Source organism: Pseudonaja textilis, chromosome 9 (genome assembly GCF_049901715.1).
Source record: "Pseudonaja textilis isolate UNSWEBS1 chromosome 9, rPseTex1.2, whole genome shotgun sequence".
In the NCBI taxonomy this organism is placed as follows: domain Eukaryota; kingdom Metazoa; phylum Chordata; class Lepidosauria; order Squamata; family Elapidae; genus Pseudonaja; species Pseudonaja textilis.
In genome coordinates this window covers 3,637,195-3,664,887 of record NC_141998.1, presented here as the reverse complement: position 1 = coordinate 3,664,887, position 27,693 = coordinate 3,637,195, and the positions used below count along the sequence as shown (strand labels likewise).

Sequence of the window (27,693 nt, the reverse complement as noted above, 5' to 3'; positions counted from 1 at the left end):
ACTGGTTTGAGCGAACAGCGAAGGAACAGTTGAGGAAATGGATAGAATTCGCTGAGATGGCTAAACTGACTTCATTAATTAGAGAAAAGACATTACGGATGTCCCAATGACTGGAAACCTCTTGTGGATTTATTTTTTATTTTTTGCATAAAAAAGAAAATGATTTTGTGACTTATTCTTTCAGTTATTAAAAAGGATGGGTTATAGAACCGAGCAAAAATTATGCAATCTTATAGAGACAGGTTTCATTAGAATTGCACGTCTAACTGCCAAAGGGAAGAACATCCTATGCATTTTTCATGTTTTATGTGATTTGGTTTTTTTACATTTCTTTTTTTCTCCCTCTCTTCATTTCCTTCCTTTTCTTTTTTCAAATTTACTTTTCCATATATTTTTTTTTCCTTTGAATGCGTTTCTTATGATATATTTATATGTAAAGTCTTTTAACAGAAAATACAGGTAGTCCTCAACTTACGACCACAATGGTGTCCAATATTCCTGTTGTTAAATGAGACATGTGTTAACTGAGCTTTGCCCTGCTTTACAACCATTTTTGCCTCAATTGTTAAGTCAATCGTTGCAGTAGATAAGTTTGTAACCCAGTTGTTAAGTGAATCTGGCTTCCCCATGGACCTGGCTTGTCAGAAGGTCGCAAAAACAGATCATACGACCCCTGGACACTGCAACCATCATAAGTATGAGTCAGTTGCCAAGCACCTTAATTTTGATCACATGACCATGGGGATAGTGCAAAGGTTGTAACTGTGAAAAACAGTTGTCAGTCACTTTTCTTCAGTGTCGTTATAACTTTGAACGGTCACTAAATGAAGTGTTGTAAGTTGAGGACTACCTGTCTTTTTACCATTCAGTGTGTCAGCTTTGGAAGCCATATTAGCACCAGACACTTCCACACTGTCACGTTCTTGAGCCTGGGAAAATGGGAGGGAGGCATTTCTTAGAAGGTATGCAGTTAGACATAACAACTTTCTTTTCCTAAGACAAGGTCATGTTATTTCGGCACTTGGGTGAGGGGAAGTCTCAAGTTGGGATGGATGGTGATTGGGGCATGTGATGCGATGATGGGTGCAGGGTGTGGATTTGTAATTTTTTACTTATTGCAAGGAAACCCAGAACTTTCAAATTCGTGATTTCCCGGATGTGCCAGTTTACTACCCAAATAAAAAAGAACTTTTGAGAAGATGTCTGTCTCGGAGTTATTTATTGGAGTGGAGGTTTTCTGGAATGCTGACACAATGCCATCTAGCTGAAGATATGTCAATGAAGACTCCATCATCCAAGCCAAAGAGATCTAAAGGTGGAATCATGGCAACTGGACCAAACTTTGTTCATCAGAGTCTTCCATTGCTCCTCCAAGTAACTTCATCAGTAGAGAACAAAAATTAACTGTTAATTGTTTCAGGTTAACAAAGGTTGGCCCAGTTGCGATGATTCAACCTTTAGACCTCTTTGGCTTGGATGATGGGGGTCTTCATTGACATATTACACTGCATTTTGGGAAGAAACGCCTGAAATTGGTGTGGCAAGAGTTGGCGCATTTCAACAACTCTCTCTCTCTGCCTAACAAGTTAGCTCTGACTGATGAAGTTACTTGGAGGAGCAAAGAAATGTCTCAGATTAACAAAAGATTGGTCCATGATCCAACCTTTTAGACCATCTGGGTGAAGAGTTGCTCCCACCTATTATATACATATCAAGAGATGTTGACTGACTCATAGATATCAAGAGATGTTGAAATGTCATAATCATGACTTTGATCTCTACTTGACCAAAAAGACCGTCTTTTAGAGTTGTATCATGGCTTCTTTTGTTGTGTCCCGGACACTTTTTAAGAATTTCAGAACCCGTGAACCCCCAGTCCCTACCACTTCCAGGAAAGATGGAGGACTCGTGGTTTGAGAAATGTTGTTCTTGGCTTTTTTGGCTGCTATAACGATGTACTTGGTGACCAAGGTGATATGGTAGGTCCTTAGCTCAGAAAGAGCAGCCACACACTTGTTGTATGTGGACTGAAGGTCTTGGTTTCCAGAAGATAAGACGTGATCCTTCAGTCGAGGAACAGATCGGATTTCTTCAATGAAGGCCTGATGATGAGGAGGCATGTATTTTCTCATCCGGTGCAAAAATCCAGCTGGTAAAAGATACCAAAGGAATGGATAAGTGGGGTTCAAAGCAATTTAAAATGATTGAGTCAACCTGCTCAACAAATTAGCCCCTTAAGTATTTTTAAACCCCTCATAATTTCTAACCCACATTGCTGATGTAGGAGAAAAGAGGCAGAAACAGGGGACTTAGTTAAGCAAGTCATCAGCCTGGAGTCATTATGTTCCCATAAACAATCTAAGTCCAACCCCTCTCAAATTCTGTTGACTCTTAAGGTAAAGGTTCGCCTCACACATACGTTATCTTAGTTTTTAAGTACCTATCGTGCCTCCCAGAAACAATTACCATTGAATACCGAAGTACCACTTCAAGAGAAAATTAATTTCAGTGAAATTCTCATGGATGAATGTGTGCATATGTTTGTTTTGTTAACTAGGTGGGCCAAGGTGGGGGTATGAATGCCCTCACAATCTTCCTGGCTTCCCACACTTCCATTCAATCACAGTGGAAGATATCAGGGGGGAAATTATTCCCAATGGGGCTTTCTCAAAAGGAATTCTACTGTGACCCCAAAGGGGGAAATCCTTCTTTCTTCTCACTGAGAAATCCTGAAAAATCATAAATCTGGTTCCTCCCTCCAGGGTTGGTGTTGTGGCCTGTCAGCCACCGGCCTCTCCAGCAGTCAAATTAGAGGAGGAGGAGGCGTGGGAGCTCTCTGAGGGGGAAGGGGGAATGGAGCTGGCAGAGAGAGAGAGAGACAGAGACAGAGAGGCGGATCCTGTGTTAACCGTCAGCCCTCAGGTGGAGAGTAAACAGCCCCTGGTCTGGAGTTGGCTGATGAAGAAGAGGAGGAACAGCTGGGTCCAGTGCCTGACGCATAGATGTACAGAAGGCAGAGGAGAGGAGTGCAGCGGAAATCTATGGGCTGGTCCTTGGGACGTTCTGCTGCTAATGAAGCCCCATCCTAGCTCTGGGGATAAAAGGCAGCGGGGCAGAGATGAATAGATGTGGCAGACAACTATTCATGTCCCTGCCGGACAGACTTGTCAGCCTGGAGAGAGAGGGGGGGAGGGAGGGAGGGAGGAAGAAAGAGAAAGAGAAAGAGAGAGAGGATTTTTGCCAGGGCTGGTGGAGCTCCTAATAAAGAAAACATCTATTTAACTACAAAGACTTCGTTGTGTTTGGGAGCCGGGTCAGAACAGTTGGAAGATTTGAAAAACCCACTGGTGGGTTTTATCCTAGTTTCAATATACAATGCCGGATCTAAATGCAAGCAAAGGACACGTCTTACCACTTTCTTTCTGATGTTGGATACCAAGCAGCTCATCGAAAGCATGCAGGGTGGAGCTCTGAGCCGCACTGCCCCCAGAATATGCCAGAGGCTCTTCGCAAAGGCCTTCATACAGCAGCCCTTCGGGTAGCACGGGGTTATCTTTCCAACTGAAAAAGAGAAAAGGCACCAATGGATTGCACAGGAGAGGACCAACAGATAACCTTCTGGAGCAGCCGATACCCAAGTAAGCAGAAAAAGCACCCGCTAATCAATAATAGCAAGGGCACTTAGACTTTATATATCACTTCGCAATGCTTTTACAGCCCTCTCTAAGCAGTTTACAGAGTTAGCAAATTGCCCCCCAACAATCTTGGTCCTCATTTTACCTACCTCAGACGGAGGGAAGTGAGTCAATCTTGAGCTGGTCTGGATCAAACTCCTGGCAGTGGGCAGAGTTAGCCTACCATGCTGCATTCTAACCACTATGCCACCATGGATAGATGGATGGATGGATGGAAGGATGGAAGGAAGGAAGGAAGGAAGGAAGGAAGGAAGGAAGGAAGGAAGGAAGGAAGGAAGGAAGGAAGGAATAGCAATAGCAATGGCACTTAGACTTATATACCACTTCACAGTGCTTTTACATCCCCCTCTAAGCCTCTTGCCCCCAACAATCTGGGTCCTCATTTTACCCACCTCGGAAGGATAGAAGGCTGAGTCAACCTTGAGCCTGGTGAGATTCGAACTGCCAAATTGCAGGCAGCCGGCAGTACTGCACTCTCACTACTGTGCCACCAAGGCTAAATCACCTTATCCTCCCAGGACCAGGATAATGGCCCTTGACAGGAAAGAAAAAAGGTTCTCGTTTGTTATTTTATTGGTCAATTGGCTTGAACTATCAATAATTCAAGCTTTTTTTCTGAGCCAAGTCCAAATAAATGCCATTTGTTGAACCCCGTTGGGTTTTCAGTGGTCAGCAAAAGTCCAGATTGTTCTAAAATATGGGATCAAGAAGAGCCAAGTCAGTTGCCCACAACCTTAAGATCAACTAGATATCATGTTCCCAATTCAGCTGCTTTCATACATAAAACTTAAACTGGTTCCTGGAGTTCTGCATGCTCTGTTTCTGACCGTATATTGAATTCTAAATGCATTAACCCAACAAGATGGACACAGACTTTAGAGAATAATTAGGACTGCAGAAAAAAAACAATTGCTACCAGCCTGCCGTCCATGGAGGACCTGTATCCTGCACGAGTCTAAAAGAGGGCTGTGAAAATATTTACAGACCCCTCACATCCCGGACATAAACTGTTTCAACTCCTTCTCTCAAAACGATGCTGTAGAGCACTGCACACCAGAACAACTGGACACAAGGAGAGTTTTTCCCAGAATGCCATCACTCTGCTAAACAACAAATTCCCTCAACACTGGTCAACTATTTACAAAGTCTGCATTACTATTACTATTAATCTTCTCATCACTCCTTATCGCCCATCCTCTCCCACTTGTGACTGTATGACTGTAACTTGGTCGCTTGTAGCCTTACAATTTATACTGACTGTTTCCTAGTAGGATTTGATTGCTTGTTGTACCCTATGACTATTATTAAGTGTTGTACCTGAAGATTTTTGACTCTTGACGAATGTATCTTTTCTTTTATTTACACTGGGAGCCTTTGCACCAAGACAAATTCCTTGTGTGCCCAATCACACTTGGCCAATAAAGAATTCTATTCTATTCTATTCTATTCTATTCTATTCTATTCTATTCTATTCTATTAACAGCCCAAAAAAATGAAGATAAGGCCAGCCAAGCATAGCAAACTACACTCTCAGGTTTTAATCTGATCTACTGTTTCTAGCACAGGGGTGTCGAACTCAAGGCTCGGGGGGGAGCGGATCTGGCCCATGGGGTGCTTAGATCTGGCCTACGGCCCTGGAAACAATGAAGGACTGGCCTGCAGTGCTTATGCCCCCAAAAACTGAGCTCAGGAGGGCTGCATGTGTCCCTTCCCCCACCTACCCCTGAGCTCCGTTTTCTTGGCAGAAGATTGCAGGAGGCTGTCAGAGGCCAAAACGGAGCTCGGGAGCCTGTTTTTGCTGGCAGAGCGCTTGGACCACTATAGGTGCCCCTGACATGAGTGACGTCGAGCTGGCCACACGCACCCTTGGCCACGCCCCCCCGCCCAAGTCACACAACCTGGATGTGGCCCTCAATGAAATCGATTTCATTCGACTACCAAATTCTGTAACAGCTTTGTTCCCTATGCCATCTGCCTGCTAAACTCAAAATATTTGTTTTCCTCTTGCCATGTACATCCGAACTAGACTGGGTTGCTTCTCTGTGTCACACAGTATAATGTGGGTATATGCATAAGTCTGCGGTTATTTATTATTTTGTCATGTTTATGTAGTGCGTATTGAAGGGGGTGACCCCCTTTGAGAGCTCTATGCAATGAAACTTCATTTTAATGTATGCCGAGTCGTGTACATTTAAAGTGACAATGAAGTTATTCTACCTATTATGTTGCACGACCACAGTATATCTGCAGCAGGAACTGTCTTCACTCCCCCCTCCCACTGTTTTGAACCTTATGGATCTGGGAGGAGGAGGAGGAGGAGGAGGAGGGGAGGAGGAGGAGGAGGAGGAGGAGGAGGAGGAGGAGGAGGAGGAGGAGGAGGAGGAAGAAAATTAGAAGGAGGAGGAGGAAAGGAAGAAGAAAAATTAGGAGGAGGAGGAGGATAAGAGGAAGAAGCAAAATTAGAAGGAGGGGAGGAGGAGGAAGGCAAAATTAGAAGGAGGAGGAAGAGGAGGATAAGAGGAAGAAGAAAAATTAGAAGGAGGAGGAGGAAAGGAAGAAGAAAAATTAGAGGAGGAGGAGGATAAGAGGAAGAAGCAAAATTAGAAGGAGGGGAGGAGGAGGAGGAGGAAAAGAGGAAGAAGCAAAATTAGAAGGAGGAGGAGGAGGAGGAGGAGGATAAGAGGAAGAAGAAAAATTAGAAGGAGGAGGAGGATAAGAGGAAGAAGCAAAGTGAGGAGGAGGAGGAGGAGGAGGAGGATAAGAGGAAGAAGCAAAATTAGAACGAGGAGGAGGAGAGGAAGAAGAAAAATTAGGAGGAGAAGAGGAGGGGGGAAGAGGAGGGGGGGAAGAGGAGGGCAGCTTCAGAGCCTCCAATTCCTCTGCCAAGTGAAGCCTTTCAAGAGCCAGAGATCAACTGCAGGAAGGCTGGTGCTCAGGGGGGACTCAAGCTGTGTGCAGCTCATTAGCTGACCTGTGCCACCTGCCCTCCTTGCCAGATGTTCCGGAAGCACCAAGGAGCCAGCCGGTCTATTTTTAGGCTGCTCTTTTGAGTCAAATGCTCACACAGAGCAAAACATAAGCTGCTTCCCAGCAGCTGCTCCGAGGCGTTTCTCCGAGCAACAGGGCTCTTCTCAAGGCCACAGCCTCTTTGCCCAGCAATGGGCCATCGTGGAGATGTGCCATGCACTGTGAACGCGCGCAGCCTCTGCTCAGACCTTTTTCTCCTAAGAGTGAGAAGAAACCCATCTCCTCAATGCCAACCTGCAATCATAATCATAATAAAATGAATCATAATAAAATGAATAGGTGAGCTGGAGACATTCCTTTTATTTCTGAGGCTCAGAGGCGAGTTTCTTTGCTATTTAAATCTAAGGCAGAGAGTAACAGCTCCAAACTGGTGGGCTTTTGTGACCCCGCAACCTCTAAGCCCCTAGAATAGAAATGGAGAAGGCTGTAGAGATTTTGTGATATTGAAGGCATGGATTTTATCCCTTTCGTTGTACCACGTCTTCAAATTTGGGCTATTTCTGTCCGGGGAAAAGCAACACGGATGCTTTAATCCTCCATAAACTTTAATACACCTGTTTCACTTTTTTACATAAACTCATCGACAAATCCTTCCCCCCCACCCCCAAAATAGGCCACTATTCTCCTAACAGTACAACTGCTTATCAAACATTGTTGTGGAATGCCGGTAACACAATTTGTGTCTGCACAAAACATTCAAAAAGTCAAGTTAACGATGGACATGATGGGTAGCCACCAGTGGTGGGATTCAATTTTTTTTTACTACCGCGGGTTGGTGGGCGTGGCAGGGGAAGGTTACTGCAAAATCCCCCTTCCCCACCCCACTAGCCTGCTTTCCAGCTCCGTTCTCCTTTGCAGGGCAACCAAAGAAAACCCAGCCAATCAGCTGGGACTCAGGAGGCGGGGAATAGATGGGGGCGAGGCCAGTCAGAGGTGGGATTTGCCAGTTCTCAGAACTACTCCAAATTTCTGCTACCGGTTCTCCAGAACTGGTCAAAACCAGCTGGATACCACCTCTGTTTCTACCTTGACATATTTTATCACACTTTGCAAGTCACCCCTGCAATTTTATTTCGGATTAGGCAAAGAGAATCGGACAACTGGACTCACCCAATGACAGAATATCCATATTTTTTTTGCTGATGTCCCACCCTAAAATAGATCTAGGGGTTCTTGTCTCATTTGTTCAGCGTTTGTGCTGCTAATATTAAACCAGAAGGCTCATCTTGCGTCAGTCACAAACGTAACCTACTTTTACACTGGCGATTCAACAACAAGTTCCCTTTGTAGTCATGTAGGGATTCTGCAATGCCCAAAGGGAGAAAGCTGCCTTATAGCCAAGTTCCGCTTCCTTCCGAGTATCATTTCTTCCCCTCTCTGCTTCAACACATCCGAATTTTAATGAAGGTTTAATGAGGGACCTTGATTAAGCGAAGGCAACACAATTAGTTAGTGTGGCCTGGGGAAACCCCAAACATTAAGGAAGAGATTAAAAAGGCCCCCCTCACCCCCAGCGTGCTTTGTGCAAGAGAAGGGGTTGTAAAGATTTTGAATTGAGGATGAGCTGGTCAGGGGTGGAATTCATCCATTCTCCTCCTTCGTTGATGATCCAGGCACTTTCTCGGAGCAACACTAAGGAAGTTAGGGAAGGACTCATCTAATTCAGATTTCGATGCAAATTCTGCACAGTTCACACATTCGAAGTGGAGCAACAAATGAAGGCATCGTTTGGGCTGAAATCTGTCCTCTCACACCGAAGGATGGTGCTTGTGGGGTCAAAATAACGGGGTAGGAAAACATATATATTAATGGAAAGTGCAGACCAAAGAACTGGGTGAGATAAATGGTTGCTCGAGAAGAAAAGAGGGAGGGAGGGAGGGAGGGGGAGGGAGGGAGGGAGGGAAGGAAGGAAGGAAGGAAGGAAGGAAGGAAGGAAGGAAGGAAGGAAGGAAGGAAGGAAGGAAGGAAAGAGGAAGGAAGGAAGAAAAGAGAGAAGAGAAGGAAGGAAGGAAGGAAGGAAGGAAGGAAGGAAGGAAGGAGAGGAAGGGAGGGAGGGAGGAAGGAAGGAAGGAAGAAGGAAGGAAGGAAGGAAGGAAGGAAGGAAGAGAAAGAGGGAAGGGAAGGGAAGAAAAAGAGAGGAGGAGGAAGGAAGGAAGGAAGGAAGGAAGGAAGGAAGAAGGAAGGAAGGAAGGAAGGAAGGAAGGAAAGGGAGGAGGGAGGAAGGAGGAAGGAAGGAAGGAAGGAAGGAAGGAAGGAAGGAAGGAAGGAAGGAGAAAGAGGGAAGGGAAGAAAACAAAAAGAGAGAAGAGGAAGGAAGGAAGGAAGGAAGGAAGGAAGAAGAAGGAGGGAGGGAGGGAGGGAGGGAGGGAAGGAAGGAGGAAGGAAGGAAGGAAGGAAGGAGAAAGAGGGAGGGAAGAAAAAAAAAGAGAGAAGGAAAGAAGAAAGGAAGGAGGGAGGGAGGGAGGGAGGGGGAAAAGGAAGGAAGGAAGGACGGACATTTAATCCTGAGAAATTCCTTCCAAACAGATAGGAAAGAAGGAAGGAGGGAGGGAGGGAGGGGGGAGGAAGGAAGTTAGTTTAGTCCTGAGGTACCCGTCCCAAACAGATGGAAGATCTTTGTAGCCACATGTATCACTTGGGAATAAATGCTATGAAAATTGTGAAAAGGAATAGTACGTCCCTAAGGAAAATGGTAGAAGGAACCCTTGTTTGCCACGTCTAATCGGTCCAGAAGCTTTGGTCAATTCTTGGAGAACAAGGAAAACCCCCAATTCAGTTGGCATTGTGGGTCTTCTCAATATCAACAGGTTGCTTTTCTCTGTGTGGTTCTGCTTGGAAAATACTTTTAAAGCCAAAGGAATATAGCTGTACTTACCCAGAAAAAAATATTCTTGTCACTCCATAAAATACTGAAGGTTCAACGTGATCTAGGAATCAGAGCACACAAAGATCAGATCCATTTGCAGGATATACTTAGTGAGTGCAAAGTTAAGTATAAATGAACGTTTTACACTTGGTCAAGAAAAACCAAACGCACAAATGTAAAATAGGTGGTACCTGGCTCCACAGCAGTGCTGTGAGACAGAGAGTGCAGAGAAGAGCAACAAAGATAATTTTAAGGGCTCTGGAGGCTAAAACATATGACCAACGGTTGCAAGAATTGGATATGTCTAGTCTAACAAAGAGAAGGGCTAAGGATGACATGATAGCAGCCTTCCAATATTTGAAGGGCTCTTACGGAGACCTATTAGAGCCGACTTATTCTCCAAAGCACCTGAGGCCAAGACAAGAAGTAACGGATGGAAAAATCATTAAATAGAAATCCAACCTAGAACTAAGGAGAAATCTTCTGACAGTGAGAACAATTAACCAGAGGAACGAATTGCCTTCAGACATTGTGGGTGCTCCATCACTAGACATTTTAAAGAAGAGACTGGACAGTCATTTGTCTGGATTGATATAGCATCTCCTGCTGGAGCCAAAAAACCTTCCCAGGTCCCTTTCAGCTCTGTTACTTTGTAATTCTGTATAATTCTGCTCTATGGAGCCATCAAATATGGCTGCTGTTTGTTTTCTGTTGAAAACAGAGGGGATGTTTGTCCTAGCCACAATTATATTTGTTAAGGTAATGAAGATTTAATAGCTGATCAGCTGCTGTAAGCCAAGATGATGATGAACCAGCAGAGTACCGCCACTTTAAGAAGCTGTCTATATAAGGGAGGCCATGTGAGGTTATCTCTCTCTCTCCTTGTGTTCTACCTCCATTATAGTTCTCTGTGTGATTGCCTGGTATTTGCCTAGCGCATGTATGTATGTATATAGCAGTCTTGTATATAAACCACTGTTAAATGACAAAGCTTCTATGTCCTGTGTTTTGCTCCTGGGTTGTTTCACAATAGTAGTCCCGCTGTAAACACTCTGACAATATTGTTATGTTATGATGTAATGTAATGTAATGTAATGTAATGTAATGTAGTCCAGTGCAGTGCAGTGCAGTGCTATGCTATGCTATGCTATGCTATGCTATGCTATGCTATGCTATGCTATGCTATGCTATGTTATTATATGATTCGAGGTAGAGGCAGATATTTCTCTCTCTGGGCGCACTGAGAATAGATCTGCTGAACAAAACTCCGCATTGGCGACAGGAAAGGCACCTGGCCAGTAAAACACTCTGCCAGCTCCACTCAGTTGCCCAGACTATAAGGTTGTTAAAAGAAGATGATGATTATATTATATTATTCAATGCAAAATCTGTTGCTCATTTTCTACACAGGGTATGACTACGACTTGCTTCTGGTTCTGCTCCCTGTGAGAAACGAAGCCGTCTGGTTTGCAAAGATCTCTTTTTTATTATTATTGACCCTGAGATGTGAACCCAATGCAGCACTGAGACTGGAGGCCGGACTGCCTAGGAGAGAGGCCAACATGTGGAAATCAATTCTATTCGTTTGGCTAAGCCTCCATCTAGCCCCAGTGGGACTCCTTTCACTAATCGCAAGAGATAATTACAGAACTAAACGTCGGGTAAATCTTACAACATCAAAGGCTTTGTTCATATCAAGGCTGCAAAAGGCCAAGAAAATAACCAAGCGATGAATCGACAATATTGAGCCACAATACTGTGATTCAGAAGTGAGATCTGTCAAGCACGGAGGGAAATTCAAAGGTTCATCGCGGCATTAAAGATTTACTCTCTCTCTCTCCTGTCACCACTACTGATGTTCTTTGTCGAGAAATCTTTTTAATGTTTTCCCCTGAGCGACCCTGGAGGGCAGATTCAGCAAAATGATTTTATGATTAAAATTATCTCTGTGCAGTTCCGGCACAATTAGAATCCATGGGCTATATATATATTTTCTCTCTCTTGTTTTATTCTGGTTTGAGATTAAGAAAAATTCGACTGCATCATTTTTTTTAAAAAAAAATCAAAACACAGGAGTCTTACATAAGTATACGTAAGCCGTGGTGGCACAATGGTTAGAATGCAGCATTGCAGGCTATTTCTGCTGACTGCCAAGAGTTCGATCCTCAATCAGAATAGAGCTGGAAGGGACCTTGGAGGTCATCTAGTCCAACCCCTGCTTAAGCAGGAGACCCTATACCATTTCAGACAAGTGACTGTCCAGTCTCTTCTTTAAAACCTCCAGTGATGGAGCACCCAGGATTTCTGGTGGCAAGCTGTTCCACCGGTTAATTGTCCTCAAATGTTAGGAAATTTCTCCTTAATTCCAGGTTGCTTCTCTCCTTGATCAGTTTCCATCCGTTGTTTCTTGTCTCGCCTTCTGGTGCTTTGGAGAATAATTTGACCCGCTCTTTTGGGGGACAGCCCCTCAAATACTGGAATACTGCTATCCTGTCATCCCCAATTCTTCTTTTCTCTAGATTAGCCAAACCCAAATCCTGCAACCATTCTTCACATGTTTTAGTCTCCAGGCTTTTAATTATCTTAGTTGCTCTTCTTCCCTGAACTTCTTCCAAAATCTCAACATCTTTCTTTGTAACATGGTGACCGGCTCAAGGTTGACTCAGCCTTCCATCCTTCCGAGGTCAGTAAAATGAGGACCCAGATTGTTGGGGATAATATGCTGACTCTGTAAACCACTTAGAGAGGGCTGTAAAACAATGTGAAGCAGTATATAAGTCTGCTATTGCTATTTCTTTCTTTCTTTCCTTCCTTCCTTCCTCCCTCTTTTTTTCCCTTTCTATTGTTTTCCTCCCTCTCTCCTTTCTTCCTTCACCTTCCTTCCTACCTACCTTCCCCTTTCTTCCTCCCTACCTCTTTCTTTCTTTTTTTCTCCCTCCCTCCTTCCCTCCCGCCCTCCTTCCTTCCTTCCTGTCATTGTGGCTCAGTGGTTAGAATGGAGTATTGACTCTGCCAACTGCCAGCAATTCAATCCTGACCAGCTCAAGGTTGACTCAGCCTTCCATCCTTCTGAGGTCAGTAAAATGAGGGCCCAGATTGTTGGGGGCAAGAGGCTGACTCTGTAAACCACTTAGAGAGAGCTGTGAAGCACTGTGAAGCGCTATATAAGTCTAAGTGCTATTGCTATATAAGTACATATCAGAGGGGGCACATTTTATTGAAGAAGACACGAACAAACAAATCAATGATAGAGAGAGAGAGGGAGTCACAGCAGCAATTGAGAATGTCAGTTTTGTAGAAGTTTGTGGGCCACTGTGTTCTGGACCCCAACTGGCTTGGAAGATCTGCTTCTTTTTGTATCAACTTCTGTATAACACTGTCTTGCATTTAATGCTAAACCTTCTTTGCCCCTCTTATATATTTTTAAAGAATCATTTCGAAAGCATCCAATCAATTGCGAAGAAGAATGAGCCATCCTAATCAATCTCAGATGAGCCGTAAGGAATAAAACATTGATCTTCTCTTAAAGTTGATGTTTCTAAATATGAACATTTTTTTTATTGCCAACTCATGAAGATGAGATTGGACACCCAATCTGGAATGGTGTAAACGTTCCTGCTCAAGCAAGGGGTCAGACTAGAAGACCTCCAAGGTCCCTTCCCACTCTGATGCTCTATGTCTATATCTAAGTGTGTGGGGATCACAGGCTTACCATGCATTTTCTTCAGAGTTTTGGTCATTTCTTGAAGTGTGTTGGTCACTTCTTGCAATGCTTCAGCCAGGATTTTGTCATCTGGCTGAAGAAGTCCATTCACCGCTTTGGCAATTGCCTGCAGGAAACGAGAGAGCTGTGTTTAAATTTACATGCCACCCGATTCCCAGAAATGTTAAATTGCCTTGCAGGAATCCACTGGCTTCATTATAGCTTTCCATTTTGCTGGTTCCATTATTATTATTATTATTATTATTATTATTATTATTATTATTATTATTATTATTATTATTATTATTATTATTATTATTATTATTACGTTGAGTCATTTTACAGATCACCCAGAGAAATGTGTTCATTTTCCCTAGCATAGGCAGAATTCTACTTCACTTGTTGCAGAAGTCAAGGTTTCTAGCATGTGAGCCAAAGCTGGATTCATATGACCAGTGGTGGGATTCAGCCAGTTCGCACCACTTCAGGAGAACTGGTTATTGACTTTCTGAACAGTTTGGTAAACTGGTTGTTGGAAGGAATCATTAGGGCAGACAGAAGATTGTTAAATGATTTGAATCCCACCACTGCATATGACTCTTAACAAGGATCAACAGGACACATTTGCTTCGTTTACAAAGCATGCTGGGCCCAGGGGTGGGATTCTACTGATTTGGACCAGTTCTCTAGAACAGTTGTTACAATTCTGCAAAGTTCGGAGAACCGGCAAATCACACTACTGGCCTGAGAGCAGAGCTGAACCTTCCTTAGGACTGAAGCATCTATTTTTCAGTGCAGACTCAGGCAGCAGATTGCAGATAGATAGATATCTAAGTGAATCTGTGATTCTGCAAGCAACTCAATCTGCCTGCCTACCTTGCCTTGTTTGGGGTAAAAGTTGCTCTTTTTTAATGAAAAAATTCAATATTTACATAAATATTCACAGACTATACAGAAGTTTGTTGATGGCAGATGAGATTCTGCCAATACATTGCTACAACTTTAAAAGCACAACTGTAATGACGTGGGAAAATACCAGAACAAAGCTGAATACCATACAAACATTTACAATATTTACATACAAGCCATGCCCATCCATGCACATGACCACCAAGCCACACCCACAAATTAGGGCACGCCCACAAAACTGGTTGTTGAGAAATTTGAATCCCACCCCTGGCTGGTCCTCCTCAACATGTCAAGGTGTTATATTAGAACAGGCTCCATGGAGTACTTAGATCTGGCCCATGGGGTCACCCTGAAAACAGCAAAGGACCGGCTCGCAGTGCCTCTACAGGTGAAAACAGATCTTGGGAGCCATTTCACTGGCACTCAGGCCACCGTAGGCACCCCCAATACAACTGACATTGAACTGGCCATGCCCACCCTGTGTCAGCTTTGGGAGCCATATTTTATTTAGAAGCTTCCAGGCTGCCACATTTTAGAGCCTGGGAATTTGGGAGGGGGGGATTTCATAGAGAGGTGGAAGTTTAGACATAACATTCTCCTCATAAAGTCAAGGACAAGTTGCCCTGCACCCGGAAAAGGAGTGGTTGGAGGAATGTCTCCAGTTGGGATGATCGGTGATTGGATCGTGTGATGGGTGCAGGTGATGGATTTTGAATTTCAGTTATGAAGGGAAAACACGGATCTCTCAGATTTGGGTTTTCCCAGGTGTGCCAATATGACAATTCTAATAAAATGGAAGTTTGAAAAAAAGAATGCTTGCCTCGGAGTTTGTTGGGTTGGAGTTCATTACTTGGAATGCTGACACCCTGGCTATGCCCACCCAATCTCCCCCCAAGATCAAACACAACCCTGATGTGGCCCTCAGTAAAACTGAGTTTTGACACCCCTGCATTAGAACTTAATGTGATGACTATGTTGAGACTGGTTGGATTCCCACTGTCTGCTAAATTACAGGCCACCAACTTGTTTTAACCTAGTCTGGCTTGTTAGGTGAATTGTCATGCCCTTGTTGGAGTCTGATTCTGAGGGGGAGATTGAGCGGCTGACAGGGAGTGGGAGTGTGGCTCCAGTGGCTGTGGAAGAAATGAGAGAAGGGCACAGTCTGGCTGGACATTCAGAGGAAGACCCAGGGCCATCCCCTCTTCCTCCTAGGGCATGCAGGGAGGAACGGAGAAGGGAGCAACATGGCTTACAGGAGATGAAAGGGCCCTGATCCCTTTCATTAGCTGCAGCTGGGAGAACAGGATATAATTGGGGCGTTTGCAAACAGCTCCTTGCTGGAAGCAAAGCGTGAATTATCTTGGTCAAGCCTTATCTGGGTTTTGGCATCCTCTCAATTGTGAGTTTTATCCTTTGAAAGTCTGCAATTTACATCCTGGCCTGTCGTGTTAATTATTTCAGTGTGATTTGTGTTGTTGTTGTTTTAATTTCTTAATTATCTTTACTTTGGGTTCAGACTGCATTTCTGCCCTTTGTAGACTGTTTTTTGAAGAGTTTGATCTCCAGCCAAAGATAACTGGGCATAGGGGGCCACCTTGGAGGCATTAAAGAGAATTTATTCTACTTTGGTGACTTTGTTATTTTTGTGTCACGTCCCAGGATATCACATGAACTCAACTTGGGTCATCAATCATACTCTTCCAGTTTGAATGTTGTGCAGCAAATCGGGTCACCTGGAAACTATCTATGAAAACAGCCATGGAATATAGTTTTGGTTTTGCAAGCTGCTAGACTAGTCCCTCCTCCCTTTCTGTTGGCAACTCTAAAAAGATAAATATTTTATGAGTTGACAGTGCTTTCCGATTAGCCAGAATGCTGGCGAATGCTCTCCTCAACCCCTTACAAAAACAAACGTTGATCATTGATTTAGGGTAAAACTAGACCTTGAGTCCTGGTGCAGCAACTTTCTCTGCCAGTAAACTGACAAGGATGAACCCAACTGTACTTTTTCCTCCAGGCAAGGTCACAATAGGCTCCAGATTCCTGCGAAGAGAACAAGATCAAAAGTCTAGGAAAGGAAGTAGAAGTGTTTATTACTGCTTTCAAAGGAGAGGTTGCTCCTCCGAAGAAGGCCACGGTGCATACAAAACAATAGATCTATATAAACTGCGCACAATCTCTTTCATCGCTTCCATTCACAGCTTGGCAAGATTTGACAATCCTTCAAAAAAAAAAAAAAACCACACTGCTGTGGTTTGACACAGGAACATAGAAACAAATGTAGGTGACTTTTTTTTCCCCGCCATCGATGACCCTGTTTCTTTATAAGTAACTTAAAAAGGGAAGCGTAACAGTGAAAAGTGGCGCCGAAATAAACCAGAACTACTGAAGGCGTACCTCAATTTTGCATTAGATTAGAATTCCAGTAAAGAATCATAAGCCAAGGAAAAACAAAAGCTACATGAAATAAATAGTCAAATGAACCTTGGGTTTCAGCGATGGCCTGGAAAGGAGTCTAGCAATTACTTGCTAAACAAACCATTTCTGGTTAATTCTGCCATTTGTTCTTGAGAGGAAAGCTGCAACCTACCCACAAGCAGCTGTTTGATGGAGAAAGATAATTCTCCCAAATCTCGGTTTTCTATTCTCTGGGAGCATAACTGGCAAAAATAGGAGCTGTGAACACCGTAAACATAAGCTGTCTTCCTAAAAGTAGCAGCTGTTTGACTTCAAACAGCCTGAAAATTGACTCCAAGGTGATAACTAAATTAATCTTGTCCTGCAAAAAAAAAGAAAAGAGGGATTCTCAAAGACTTACTCAATTTCCAGCCGCCTTGGAGAAATTGAGGTGACATCCGCCAACATACCCAAGGAAGCAAAATGAAGAGATGAAATCAACTGAAGGTTAAAGTCCGTCATGGTACAGCTGTGCTTTTAACAACAACATACCCCCACATGTGCATTTCATATACAGAGCAATATGTATATATGAGCAAGCAGATCTAGACTACAAACATTTGGGCAAATCAGTCAGATGTTTACAGCAATAGCACTTAGACTTATTTATATACTGCTTCGCGGTGCTTTTACAGCCCTCTCTGAGCTGTTTACAGAGTCCAGCCTCTTGCCCCCCAACAATCTGGGTCCTCATTTTATGCACCCCGGAAGGATGGAAGGCTGAGTCAACCTTGAGGCTGGTGAGATTTGATCTGCCAAATTTCAGGGAGCCAGCAGTTAGTAGAAGCAGCCTGCAGTACTACATTCTAACCACTGCACCATCGTGGCTCATGCTATGAGGCTGTTTCTCCTCTCACCAAGTTGATAGGAGCATGAAGCTCCCTTTCCATTGCACATTTTATAGCTCCCTTATTAGGTTGTTCTTCCGTTCTTGTTTCTCCTTCCTTCCTTCCTTCCTTCCTTCCTTCCTTCCTTCCTTCCTTCCTTCCTTCCCTTCCCTTCCCTTCCCTTCCCTTCCCTTCCCTTCCCTTCCCAAGTAATAGCACTTAGACATATACACCGTTTCACAGTGCTTTCCAGTCCTCTCTAAGTGGCTTACAGAGTCAGCCTCTTGCCCCCCCGCAACAATTTGGGTCCTCATTTTACCCACCTCGGAAGGATGGAAGGCTGAGTCAACCTTGAGCCCAGTGAGATTCAAACTGCCAAATTGCAGGCAGCCAGTAGTCAGCAAAAGCAGCCTGCAGTAGTGCATTCTAACCACTGCACCACCGCAACTCTTATCATATATCCATCATTTCTGCAACTGTTGGTAATTCAGGTTACTTTAAAATTGATGTTGAATATTTTTGCAATTAGGGAACCTCATATTTTTTAGGATTACATTATTCTAATCTACTCTAAGAATATATACTGTGTGTGTGTGTGTGTTATTTGAAATGGTTTCCTGCTTGAGCAGAGGTTGGACTAGATGATCTCCAATTTCCTTACAACTCTGTTATTTTGTCATTCAAGAGACAAACATTGGCTAGTTGGAGTCTTCAAACCCCTAAAACAGTGCATGGTTGTTAAAAATGTAATTTATTAGAATAGAGTCTATTAACAGAGCTATTAAGCTATTGTTAAAAATACCATTCTTTAACATTAGAATTCTAATAAACTCTACATTCATTTGCTTTTTTTAAAAAAAAAAGTTACCCTCTTAATAAAAAACTTGGGTGGAAACGTCCCAATTCAACATTTAAGGTTGATGTAGAAGACGACCACACTGAACCTGAGGGAGGAGTCTAGCATGTCTGCAGTCTTGAGTCCTTTCGTGCCCACCACAGATTCCATTGGTTCTTATTTACAGCCCATCTTGAATGCTGCTGACTCTTATCTATCCCCAGTTTGCTTTGACTGTTTGGTAGTTCAGATTCTTGTAGGCAGCATTTACATGCAATAAACCTATACATTCTTTTGAACCACCTGGGCTCCCAATTTCCTGAGCTTGACGGTTCTATGGCTCCAGGTACGATTGATCTCCAACTATGAAGCACAGGTACTATTGTCGATAGATTTACCCCTGGGGATTTTTTTTCTTCCAGTTCACCAAAACAAAATCTGTGTGGACCAGGATCGGAGGCAGACCTAGCATCTCAGAGACTTCTCCAAAAGGGATGGCCAGGTTTCGTGGCAAGACCTGAAAGACAAGGCCTGTAAGTCAACACCAGCTCACTTAAGTCTGTGTCCTGCTGGGTTTCAATAGGGTTCCAGATGGTTAGAAGAAGTAAAAAGCAGAGGTGGGTATTCAGCCGGTTCTGACCAGTTCTGGAAAACCAGTAACAGAAATTTTGAGTAGTTTGGAGAACCGGCCAATCCCACCTCTGACTGGCCCTGCCAACTATTCCCTGCCTCCCATTGAGTCCCAGCTGATCGGCTGGGTCTTCTTTTGTTGCTCTGCACAGGAGAATGGAGCTGGAAAGCAGGATAGTGGGGTGGGGGAGGGAATGGGGATTTTGCCCCTGCCATGCCCACCAAGCCACACCCACCAAGCCACACCCACCAAGCCACACCACGCCCACCAAGCCACCCCCCCAGAACCGGTGGCAAAAAAATTGAATCCCACCACTGAATGGAGACCCCAACAATATTTTGAAGGCCATACCAGAGGTGGTATTCAGCAGGTTCTGACCAGTACTGGAGAACTGGGAGGGGAAATTTTGAGTAGTTCAGAGAACCGGCAAATACCACCTCTGACTGAAGATTTTACAGTATCCTTCCCCTGCCACGCCCACCAAGCCACGCTCACAGAACCTGCAGTAAAAAAAAATTTGAATCCCACCACCGGTAGAAAGTATTTATGGAGATTCTTAGTCGACCAGGTCCTGGTTGTCCCAAAGGTGCTTTTTTCAGGAGGCAACTGGACTTTCTGGTTTTTCTTTGAAGATGTTTCACTTCTCCTCCAAGAAGCTTCTTCAGCTCTGACAGGATGGTGGGGAAATGGAAAGATTTATACTCCTTGCAGACAGCTGGTCATTTGCATCCTTTTAGAAGGTCATTGAGGCCACTTGGAGGTTTATCTATATCCTCAGGGTCACCTGAGTGGTGCAAATGGGTGTGGGGCCTTCTTGGAGCTGTCGAAAAGACTGTGCTGTACATTGGAGATAGATTGGGAGGGATACAACATCATCTACCTCCAATCTACAACACACTCAGGTGAACCTGAAGATACAGATAGACCTCCAAGTGGCCTCAATGACCCTCAAAATGGGTGCAAATGTCCAGCTGTCTGCAAGGAGTGTAGATCAGGGGTGGAGTGCTATCGGTTCACACCGGTTCGGGTGAACTGGATATTAATTTTACATCTGATTCAGTGAACTGATAGTTCCAGTGACTGGCTGGCCCTGCCCGGCCCACCCTGCCCCTCCCAGGACTCCCCACGTGACTTGTTTTGGATTTCAGGTAAGTTCGGGGTCTGCGGGGGGCACGTAGAGGTCAAAAAACAGGCCTCCAAGAAGTTCCGGAAGGCCAAAAACAGGCCCAATTCTCCGGAGAGCCTCCGGGGCTCGGGGAGGATGAAAACACTCCCCCTCCTCCTGGCGGCTGATTTTCACTCCCGGGGTGGTGCAGGAGGCCAAGTAGGCCACACCCCTCGTGGCCACACCCACTCAGCAATCAGGCAGAGAATCGGTTGCTAAGTTATTGGAAGCCTGTCCCTGGTATAAGATCCTTCCATTCCCCACCCATCCAGTCATAGCTGAAGAAGCTTCTTGGATGAGAAGCAAAACGTCTTCAAAAGAAAAACCAAGAAAGTCCAGTGGCCTCTTGAAAAACACACGCACCTTTGGGACAAGAAGTAGAAAGCTTTATAAGTCCGTGTTGCCCAGTGTGACCCCATGGTCACTATGCTAAAAGAAAGCACCAAAGGAAAAGACGGCAAGTAGACCTTAACTTAAAGCCACTCGTGTAGCACCCATTCAAAGTGACAACAAAAAGGTGGCTTACAGCTGCTCCTTGCACCTAGGACCATTGCAGCATCCCCCAGAGTCACGTGAGGAAAATTTGGGCACGTGGCAATTTAACTGTGGCATTTGCATGACAGCTTCATTGCATCCTCCTGGGGTGTTTGTTTGTTTTTTGCAGATACCGCTAGGCCACGTCAGGCTTAAGAAAGACCTACAGTTTCAAGTATGGACGAATAATACCTTGGGGACCTCTTTTTCACCTTCCTGCCAGACGTAGCCCATTGTGATGAAACTGAGGACCAGGTGGGCCAAATAGAGCTCTCGGTGGCCTTGCAGGTACTGGCAGCTTAGAAGAGGCATCTGTTGAAACAGAAGAGCGTTAAACAAAAAACATTATTGTTATTAATGGCTCTCCCCACCCGCCACCCACCCCCATCCTTCCCTCATAGGAAGTAGAATGATGGAGTTGGAAGGGGCCTTGGAGGTCTTCTAGTCCAACTCCCTGCCCAAGCAGAAGACCCTATACCATCTCAGACAAATGGCTGTCCAGTCTCTTCTTGAAAGCCTCCAGTGATTTCCTTCCCTTCTTCCTTTCCTTCCTTTCCTTTCCTACCCTTCTTCCTTTCCTTCTTTCCTTCCTTTCTTTCCTTTCTTTCCTTTCCTTCCTTTCCTTCTTCTCTTTCCTTTCTTTTCTTCCTTTCCTCCATTCTTTCCCTTCTTCCCTTCTTCCTTCTCCTTTCTTTCTTTCCCTCCTTTTCCTCCTTTCCTTCCTTCCTTTCCTTCCTTCCTTTCCTTCCTTTCCTTCCTTCCCTTCTACTCTTCTTCCTTCTCCTTCCTTCCTTCCTTCCTTCCCTTCCTTCCTTCCTTCCTTCCTTCCTTCCTTCCTTCCTTTCCTTCCTTTTCCTTTTTTCCTTCCTTCCCTTCTACTCTTCTTCCTTCCCTTCCTTCCTTCCTTCCTTCCTTCCTTCCTTCCTTCCTTCCTTCCTTCCTTCCTTCCTTCCTTTCCTTCCTTCCTTCCACTAAAAACTATTCCATTAAGACACATAAAACTACACGAAGTAGTTTTTCATACCATCTGAACCCTTTTTAACACAATTGAATACTTGTCTGAAATCTTCTGTGGAATGCATACTGCTATGCATCCGATCAATAAACTCATTCCATTTCTATTTAACTTTGATAAGTTCGCCTCTTTCATTCCGACTTAACGCCTGCAAAAAACCCGTTCTTCTCCAGCATGTCACAACGCAACAACCGAGGGCCAGGAAGCCACAAGCTTGCATATTTAGCACTCCATTTCTGCAAGCTTTGAGTGGAGATGGTCATGTGCCAAACAGCCATCATACATTGAGCATGAAGAAAGTAAACCACTGATTACACCTCACGATCTAATGCTTCCTGTGAGAATAGTTGAAAAGGAAAGAAACAAAGAGGAAGGAAAGCGGTAGAGCTTTCTGCATAGGTAGTCCTCATCTTTACAATTCATTAAGTGACCGATCAAAGTTAAAACAGCACTGAAAAAAGTGGGTTATGACTGTATTTCACACTGGGTTTCAAACTCCTGACAGTGGGCAGAGTTAGCCTGCAATACTGCATTTTACGCCATCATAGTTCCAGCACATGAATAAGTTAACTTCAAATACGGCTTGGTTATATGTTGTTCCCAGTTCAGCTACGTGGATATGAGAGTTATTTTTCACACTCTTAAGGAATGACACTATCAAACAGAGTTGGGGTATTGCTACAGCTACTGCTTCACACAAAAAAAGACAAGCTAACACAGAAAAACTGAGAAGAAATGGACAAGAATTATGCTGTACCACGTTGTCTTGTTTTTAAAAGAGTGTTTGATGGAACTCTTTTTCCTTTATCATTTCTTCTCATCAATATTATTGATCAGAAGTCCTAGATTCTTGGCATTCATTGTTACCGGTCTACTTTGAAAAGAGGGAATGTCAGAATTTTCAGAAATGACTAAACGGACTTACATGGTCAGAGAACACATAACAAAAAAAAAAGAACTGGGGAAAGACTGGAAACCTTATATGCACTTTTTGGCTGGAAAAAAAAGGAATTGAAGATTAAGCCAGTTGGGGACTAAACGAGGAGCGAGGAGATTGGTAAAATATTTGTAAAATAAGTTTGTAACTATCTGTTGGAAAGAAGGTTGAAAATATATATATATATTTCTTAAATTTGGTTTTCTTTTTTTGCACCATCTTGTTTTTGTTACTTTCTTTTGTCTTTTGACGTGTCGTTTATATCATGTAAATTGCAGTACTACATATAAATTAGAAAGCAGATTTTAAATTATGAAATCTAAGCAATGCTATTTTATCTTCTGTGGAACAAGTGCCATCTACAGGAACGTTTGCAGCATTGCAGAAGAAAAAATAGAAGGTTGACTCTTTCAGGTGTATTTTTTATCTCCCAAGCAGTTTGCAAACAGTTTGTTCTCTTCCGCTTTCGTTATTCTGCCTCACGCTTCAAAATCAAATATCTCCTGCGAATTCGTATTCTATTTTGAATCAATAAGACGAATGCTGAGAGAATAAGCACACAAATGGTTCAGGGTATTTCAAAAAGTAAAAATGGACATCCCTACTCAAAGGCAAGGCTGATAAGAAAGCTAGCATTCACTCCTCCAGCATGCAATAAAGAAAGGAAATTGGCTTCCTAGAGCGGTGGTCTCCAACCTTGGCAACTTTAAGAGTTGCCAAGCAAAAGGAGGAACTCTGGGAATTGAAGTCCACAAGTCTTAAAGTTGCCAAGGTTGGAGACCCCTGTCCTAGAGCATCAAGAAGCATGATTTGGGATCTCTATGACTGAATGTCATGCATGAAAATGAATTTCAGTACCTTGTGGATCTGGGAACGTAGTTGATGGCTCTCAATCAAGGAAGACAACCTGCGAGCAATCTCCATCCATGGACTATAGAAAGGAGGAAGTTCTTTCTTGAAAAGAGAGAGAGACCCAAAAAAGAAATGTGAGAATATAAATTAAATGTAGCTATGAATTGTACGGATTAAGTTGGATGTGGAAAACCCATGATCCTTCAGCCATTGTGAGATTAAATTCACAGGGTTCAATGCCTACTGGCTTAGGGTGTTGAGAATGATAGAATAGAATAGAATAGAATAGAATAGAATAGAATAGAATAGAATAGAATAGAATAGAATAGAATAGAATAGAATAGAATAGGAATATAGAAATAGAAATAGAATAGAATAGAATAGAATAGAATAGAATAGAATAGAATAGAATAGAATAGAATAGAATAGAATAGAATAGAATAGAAATTAAAGAATAGAATATGGAATGGAATGGAATGGAATGGAATAGAATAGAATAGAATAGAATAGAATAGAATAGAATAGAATAGAATAGAATTGAATTGAATTGAATTGAATTGAATTGAATTCTTTATTGGCCAAGTGTGATTGGACACACAAGGAATTTGTCTTGGTGCAAATGTTCTCAGTGTACATAAAAGAAAAGATACATTCGTCAAGAATCATCAGGTACAACAGTAATAGTTATGGGGTATAATAAGCAATCAAATCATACTAGGAAACAGTCAAGGATCGTTCAGTGCAGTTTTTGTACCCTTTTATTGAAAAAACTTCTAAAAAGAATTATCATCCTCAAAGTGGAGCAGAATTCTCCAGACTTGGCAACTTTAAGACTTGTGGACTTCAGCTCCCAGAATTCTCCAACCAGCATAGCTGGCTTAGGAATTGTGGGAATTGAAGTCCACAAGTCTTAAAGTTGCCAAGTTTGGGGACCCCTGAAGTGGAGAAAGTAAGAATTTGGAGCGTTCCAATAGTTGCTAATTCCTAGCTACACCAGCTAGAAAGACCAGTGGCACTGGCAAGTAAAGTTACTAGATTATCCATGAAGGAAGTGACCGATCTCCACATTTTACTATCTGTCTGAAGCAACTGCCAGGCTCCGATTCATATCCAATGGATTGCAATCAATTCACTAGATCATAACTAATCAGAAAGATCAAGAGGCATGTGATCTGTTTACTTCCCTACTTGAGAGACAAATAACCTTTGGAATCACTGGGGAAACAAGAACTTTGAGAGCACCCAAACAGGCTGAAAAACAACCACCTTATCATGCAGAGGGCTTAACTTCACAAAATGGCTGCCTCGGTGCTGCGGCCGGTTACAAACCATCTAATCATCCGAAATGACTGATTAAAGCATCTGTTCTGTGATCCAGAAATGTCTGCAAAAAACGGTACTTTTTTTACTGCAACAAAAGCACGCAACCAGAAATTCTCACTTCTCCCAGCTTCTTGGCTGCATCAGCACTTAATATATTTCTGATCCACTGAGAGCTTTCCCTAGAGCGGAGACAACCTGCTATTTTAATTATATTCTGACAAGCGATGGGAAACAAACTTCTTACAATATAACTCTTTGCTGGAGACAGTCAAATAGAAAAGTTTGTAGAAGGGTTAGGAAATCTCTGCTTTGTGGATTCTCTTTGCCCAGTTTTTCATTGTGGGGATGGTTGCCACTGCTTTGAACTTGTTGCGTGTATCTTACAATTTAAATTGTCTACTTAGTATCCCAGTATGATTTGTGTTGATTGCTTATTTAGTGTCCTATGACTATCACTAAATGTTGCATCTTATGATTTATGATGAATGCATTGTTACGATGTCTATGGTCATGATTTATCACTTATTGCTTGGATGTACACTGAGAGCTTTTGCTCTCAAATTCCTTGTGGGTCCAATCACACTCGGCCGATAAAAAATTTCTATTTGGGGATAATGGTAACCAAGGAGTGAAAAATCTAACTTGGTCTTCCAGATAGTTGTAGCTTTCTACATTTTAGGAATAATCAGAAGAACATCCATGAGACATATTGGACCGCTCTGCTCTGGTTCCTGTTGAGAGGAAGTCTTGCCTTTCAGAAATTGTCAGATTTTTATTTTTGTCCCTGCAGAAATTCTAAAGAACATAGAATAACAGGTTTGGAAGGGACCTTGTAGGTCATCTAGTCCAACCCTCCACCCAAGCAGGAGACCCTACATCATTTCTGACAAATGGCAGTCCAGTCTCTTCTTGAAAGCCTCCAGTGATGAAGCTCCCACAGCTTCTGAAGGCAACTTCTGTTCCATGGGTTGATTGTCCTCCCTGTCAGAAAGTTTCTCCTTATTTCCAGGTTGAATCTCTCCTTGTTCAGTTTCCATCCATTATTTCCTATCTGGCCTTCAGGTGCTTTAGAAAATAGCTTGAACCCTTCCCCTCTGGGGCAGCCCCTCAAGTATTGGAAGACTGCTCTCCTGTCTCCCCTGGTCCTTCTCTTCCCTAGACTAGCCAGGCCCAGTTCCTGCAACCGTTCATTGTATGTTTTAGCCTCCAGTCCCCTAATCATCCTGGTTGCTCTTCTCTGCACTTTTTCTAGAGCCTCAACCTCTTTTTTATAGTATGGTGACCAAAACTGGATGCAGTATTTTAGATGTGCTCTTACTAAATCTTTAAGGCTTTGAAAAATAGCTTGACTCTCCTTCTCTCTGTGGCAGCCCCTCAACTATTGGCAGACTGTTATCATGTCTCCCCTGGTCCTTTTCTTCACTAGACTAGCCAGGCCCACTTCCTGCAACCGTTCATCATATGTCTTGGTTGCTCTTCTCTGCACTTTTTCTAGAGTCTCAACTCTCAACAAGAAATTTAGCAGAAGGACATGTCAAAGTCTTTGGGGAATCATGGAAAGAAATTTTTCACCTTGTGGTAAGGGAATATATTCATAATTGACATCAAGATAACTGATTTTATTTATTCGTTCATCCAATTTATATAGCCACCCATCCCACCTAACAAGCTACTCCAGGCAACGTACTACTATGTAAAGCAGACTTAATTCTCATTTATATCAATTATTTTACTCCTGCTAGCTGCAATCATTCCCTCCTTAGATCTTTTGCCTCAAAAAGTTATGCATGGTTACAGACATTTGTTTGCTATCAATGAAAAAAATGATCCATGAAAAAGAGGTTTTCTTCTCCCAGCAAAACTTATCTTGTCATTCCACAGATCATTACCAGAATGGAATGGTATCTTCAAGTCTCCACTCATTTAGATACATACCCTATTTATCTGTCCTTCTTAGATTGGGAAGAAAATGATTCCCACATTTGTTGGTACCTGACCCTCATTCTTACAACCGTGTAAGGAAATCGGAACAAAGATTAACACTTGCAATTAAAAAGAAGGAAAAAAACCGAATATTATATGATATGGGAATCATTTTATCCATGGTTAGAGAATAAATATGAAAATTAGAGACTAGCCAATAGAAAATATGTTTATAAAAGTAAATAAATTAAGATGAGGATTGTTATAAAAATGAGATATACTATATATATATCAGTAATAAGCTAAGGGTAGAGAACTAATGTAATGATTATGGTTGGAAACTTTAATTGTTATTCCACAAAATATTTGTACCCAGGCAACATACTGTTTAATGGATGATGGATTGTTTGTATTAAAAATAAAATAAAAAATTTACAAAGAAAGGAACAAAGATAATCCTCCTTCTCTTCCTTCTTCTCCCAATCAGAAAGCTTATTTAGTCTCTTAAATATTCAAATCCCAAATTGATTCCAGGTCACTCTGCCTCTCTGCAAGCCCAAATCCATCAGCAGAAGTAGACAAAACTAAACGAAACTACTTCCTCAACTTCCTTCCATCCATCCAACCACCTGAACATTTTCTCCTTCTTCCCACACCTCTAGTTTTGGGCAAAAGGATATACCTACCAATGGATTTGGAAGAAGGAAACCATAATCTTCAGAAATGTGAAACCTCTTCAGTGTGAATGCCGTCTTCTGTTTCTCATGATGCGTAGCATTCTCCATTCTTAGATTTGACAGCCAAACTTGGGAAATCTGCAGCCAACTGAATTTGGGTTGAACTGAAGTTCAGAGTTGACACTCAGAACCCCACGGTAACTGCTGACCAAGGCAACCTTACTAGTAACTATCAGTAGATCTTGATTGGGTGAAGTAATTCCCCTGCTCCTCATAGTCCCAGACCTTTGGCCTGTTGAATGTCAGTGGCCAATGGT

The 27,693-nt window shown here is 42.9% G+C and overlaps 1 protein-coding gene across 1 annotated transcript; it reads right to left on the bottom strand.

Moving 5' to 3' along the window:
• Nucleotides 1-107: 107 nt before the first annotated feature.
• On the bottom strand, nucleotides 108-27,693 carry IDO2 (indoleamine 2,3-dioxygenase 2). Its single transcript, XM_026715136.2, has 10 exons — nucleotides 27,386-27,693; nucleotides 23,460-23,555; nucleotides 20,842-20,961; nucleotides 18,718-18,836; nucleotides 17,019-17,033; nucleotides 16,144-16,243; nucleotides 13,301-13,418; nucleotides 9,598-9,649; nucleotides 3,413-3,561; nucleotides 108-2,149 (listed from the first exon to the last, which is right to left on the bottom strand). Exons 1-10 carry the CDS (start codon nucleotides 27,482-27,484, stop codon nucleotides 1,803-1,805), a joined length of 1,215 nt encoding a protein of 404 aa, XP_026570921.1. The 5' UTR covers nucleotides 27,485-27,693; the 3' UTR covers nucleotides 108-1,802.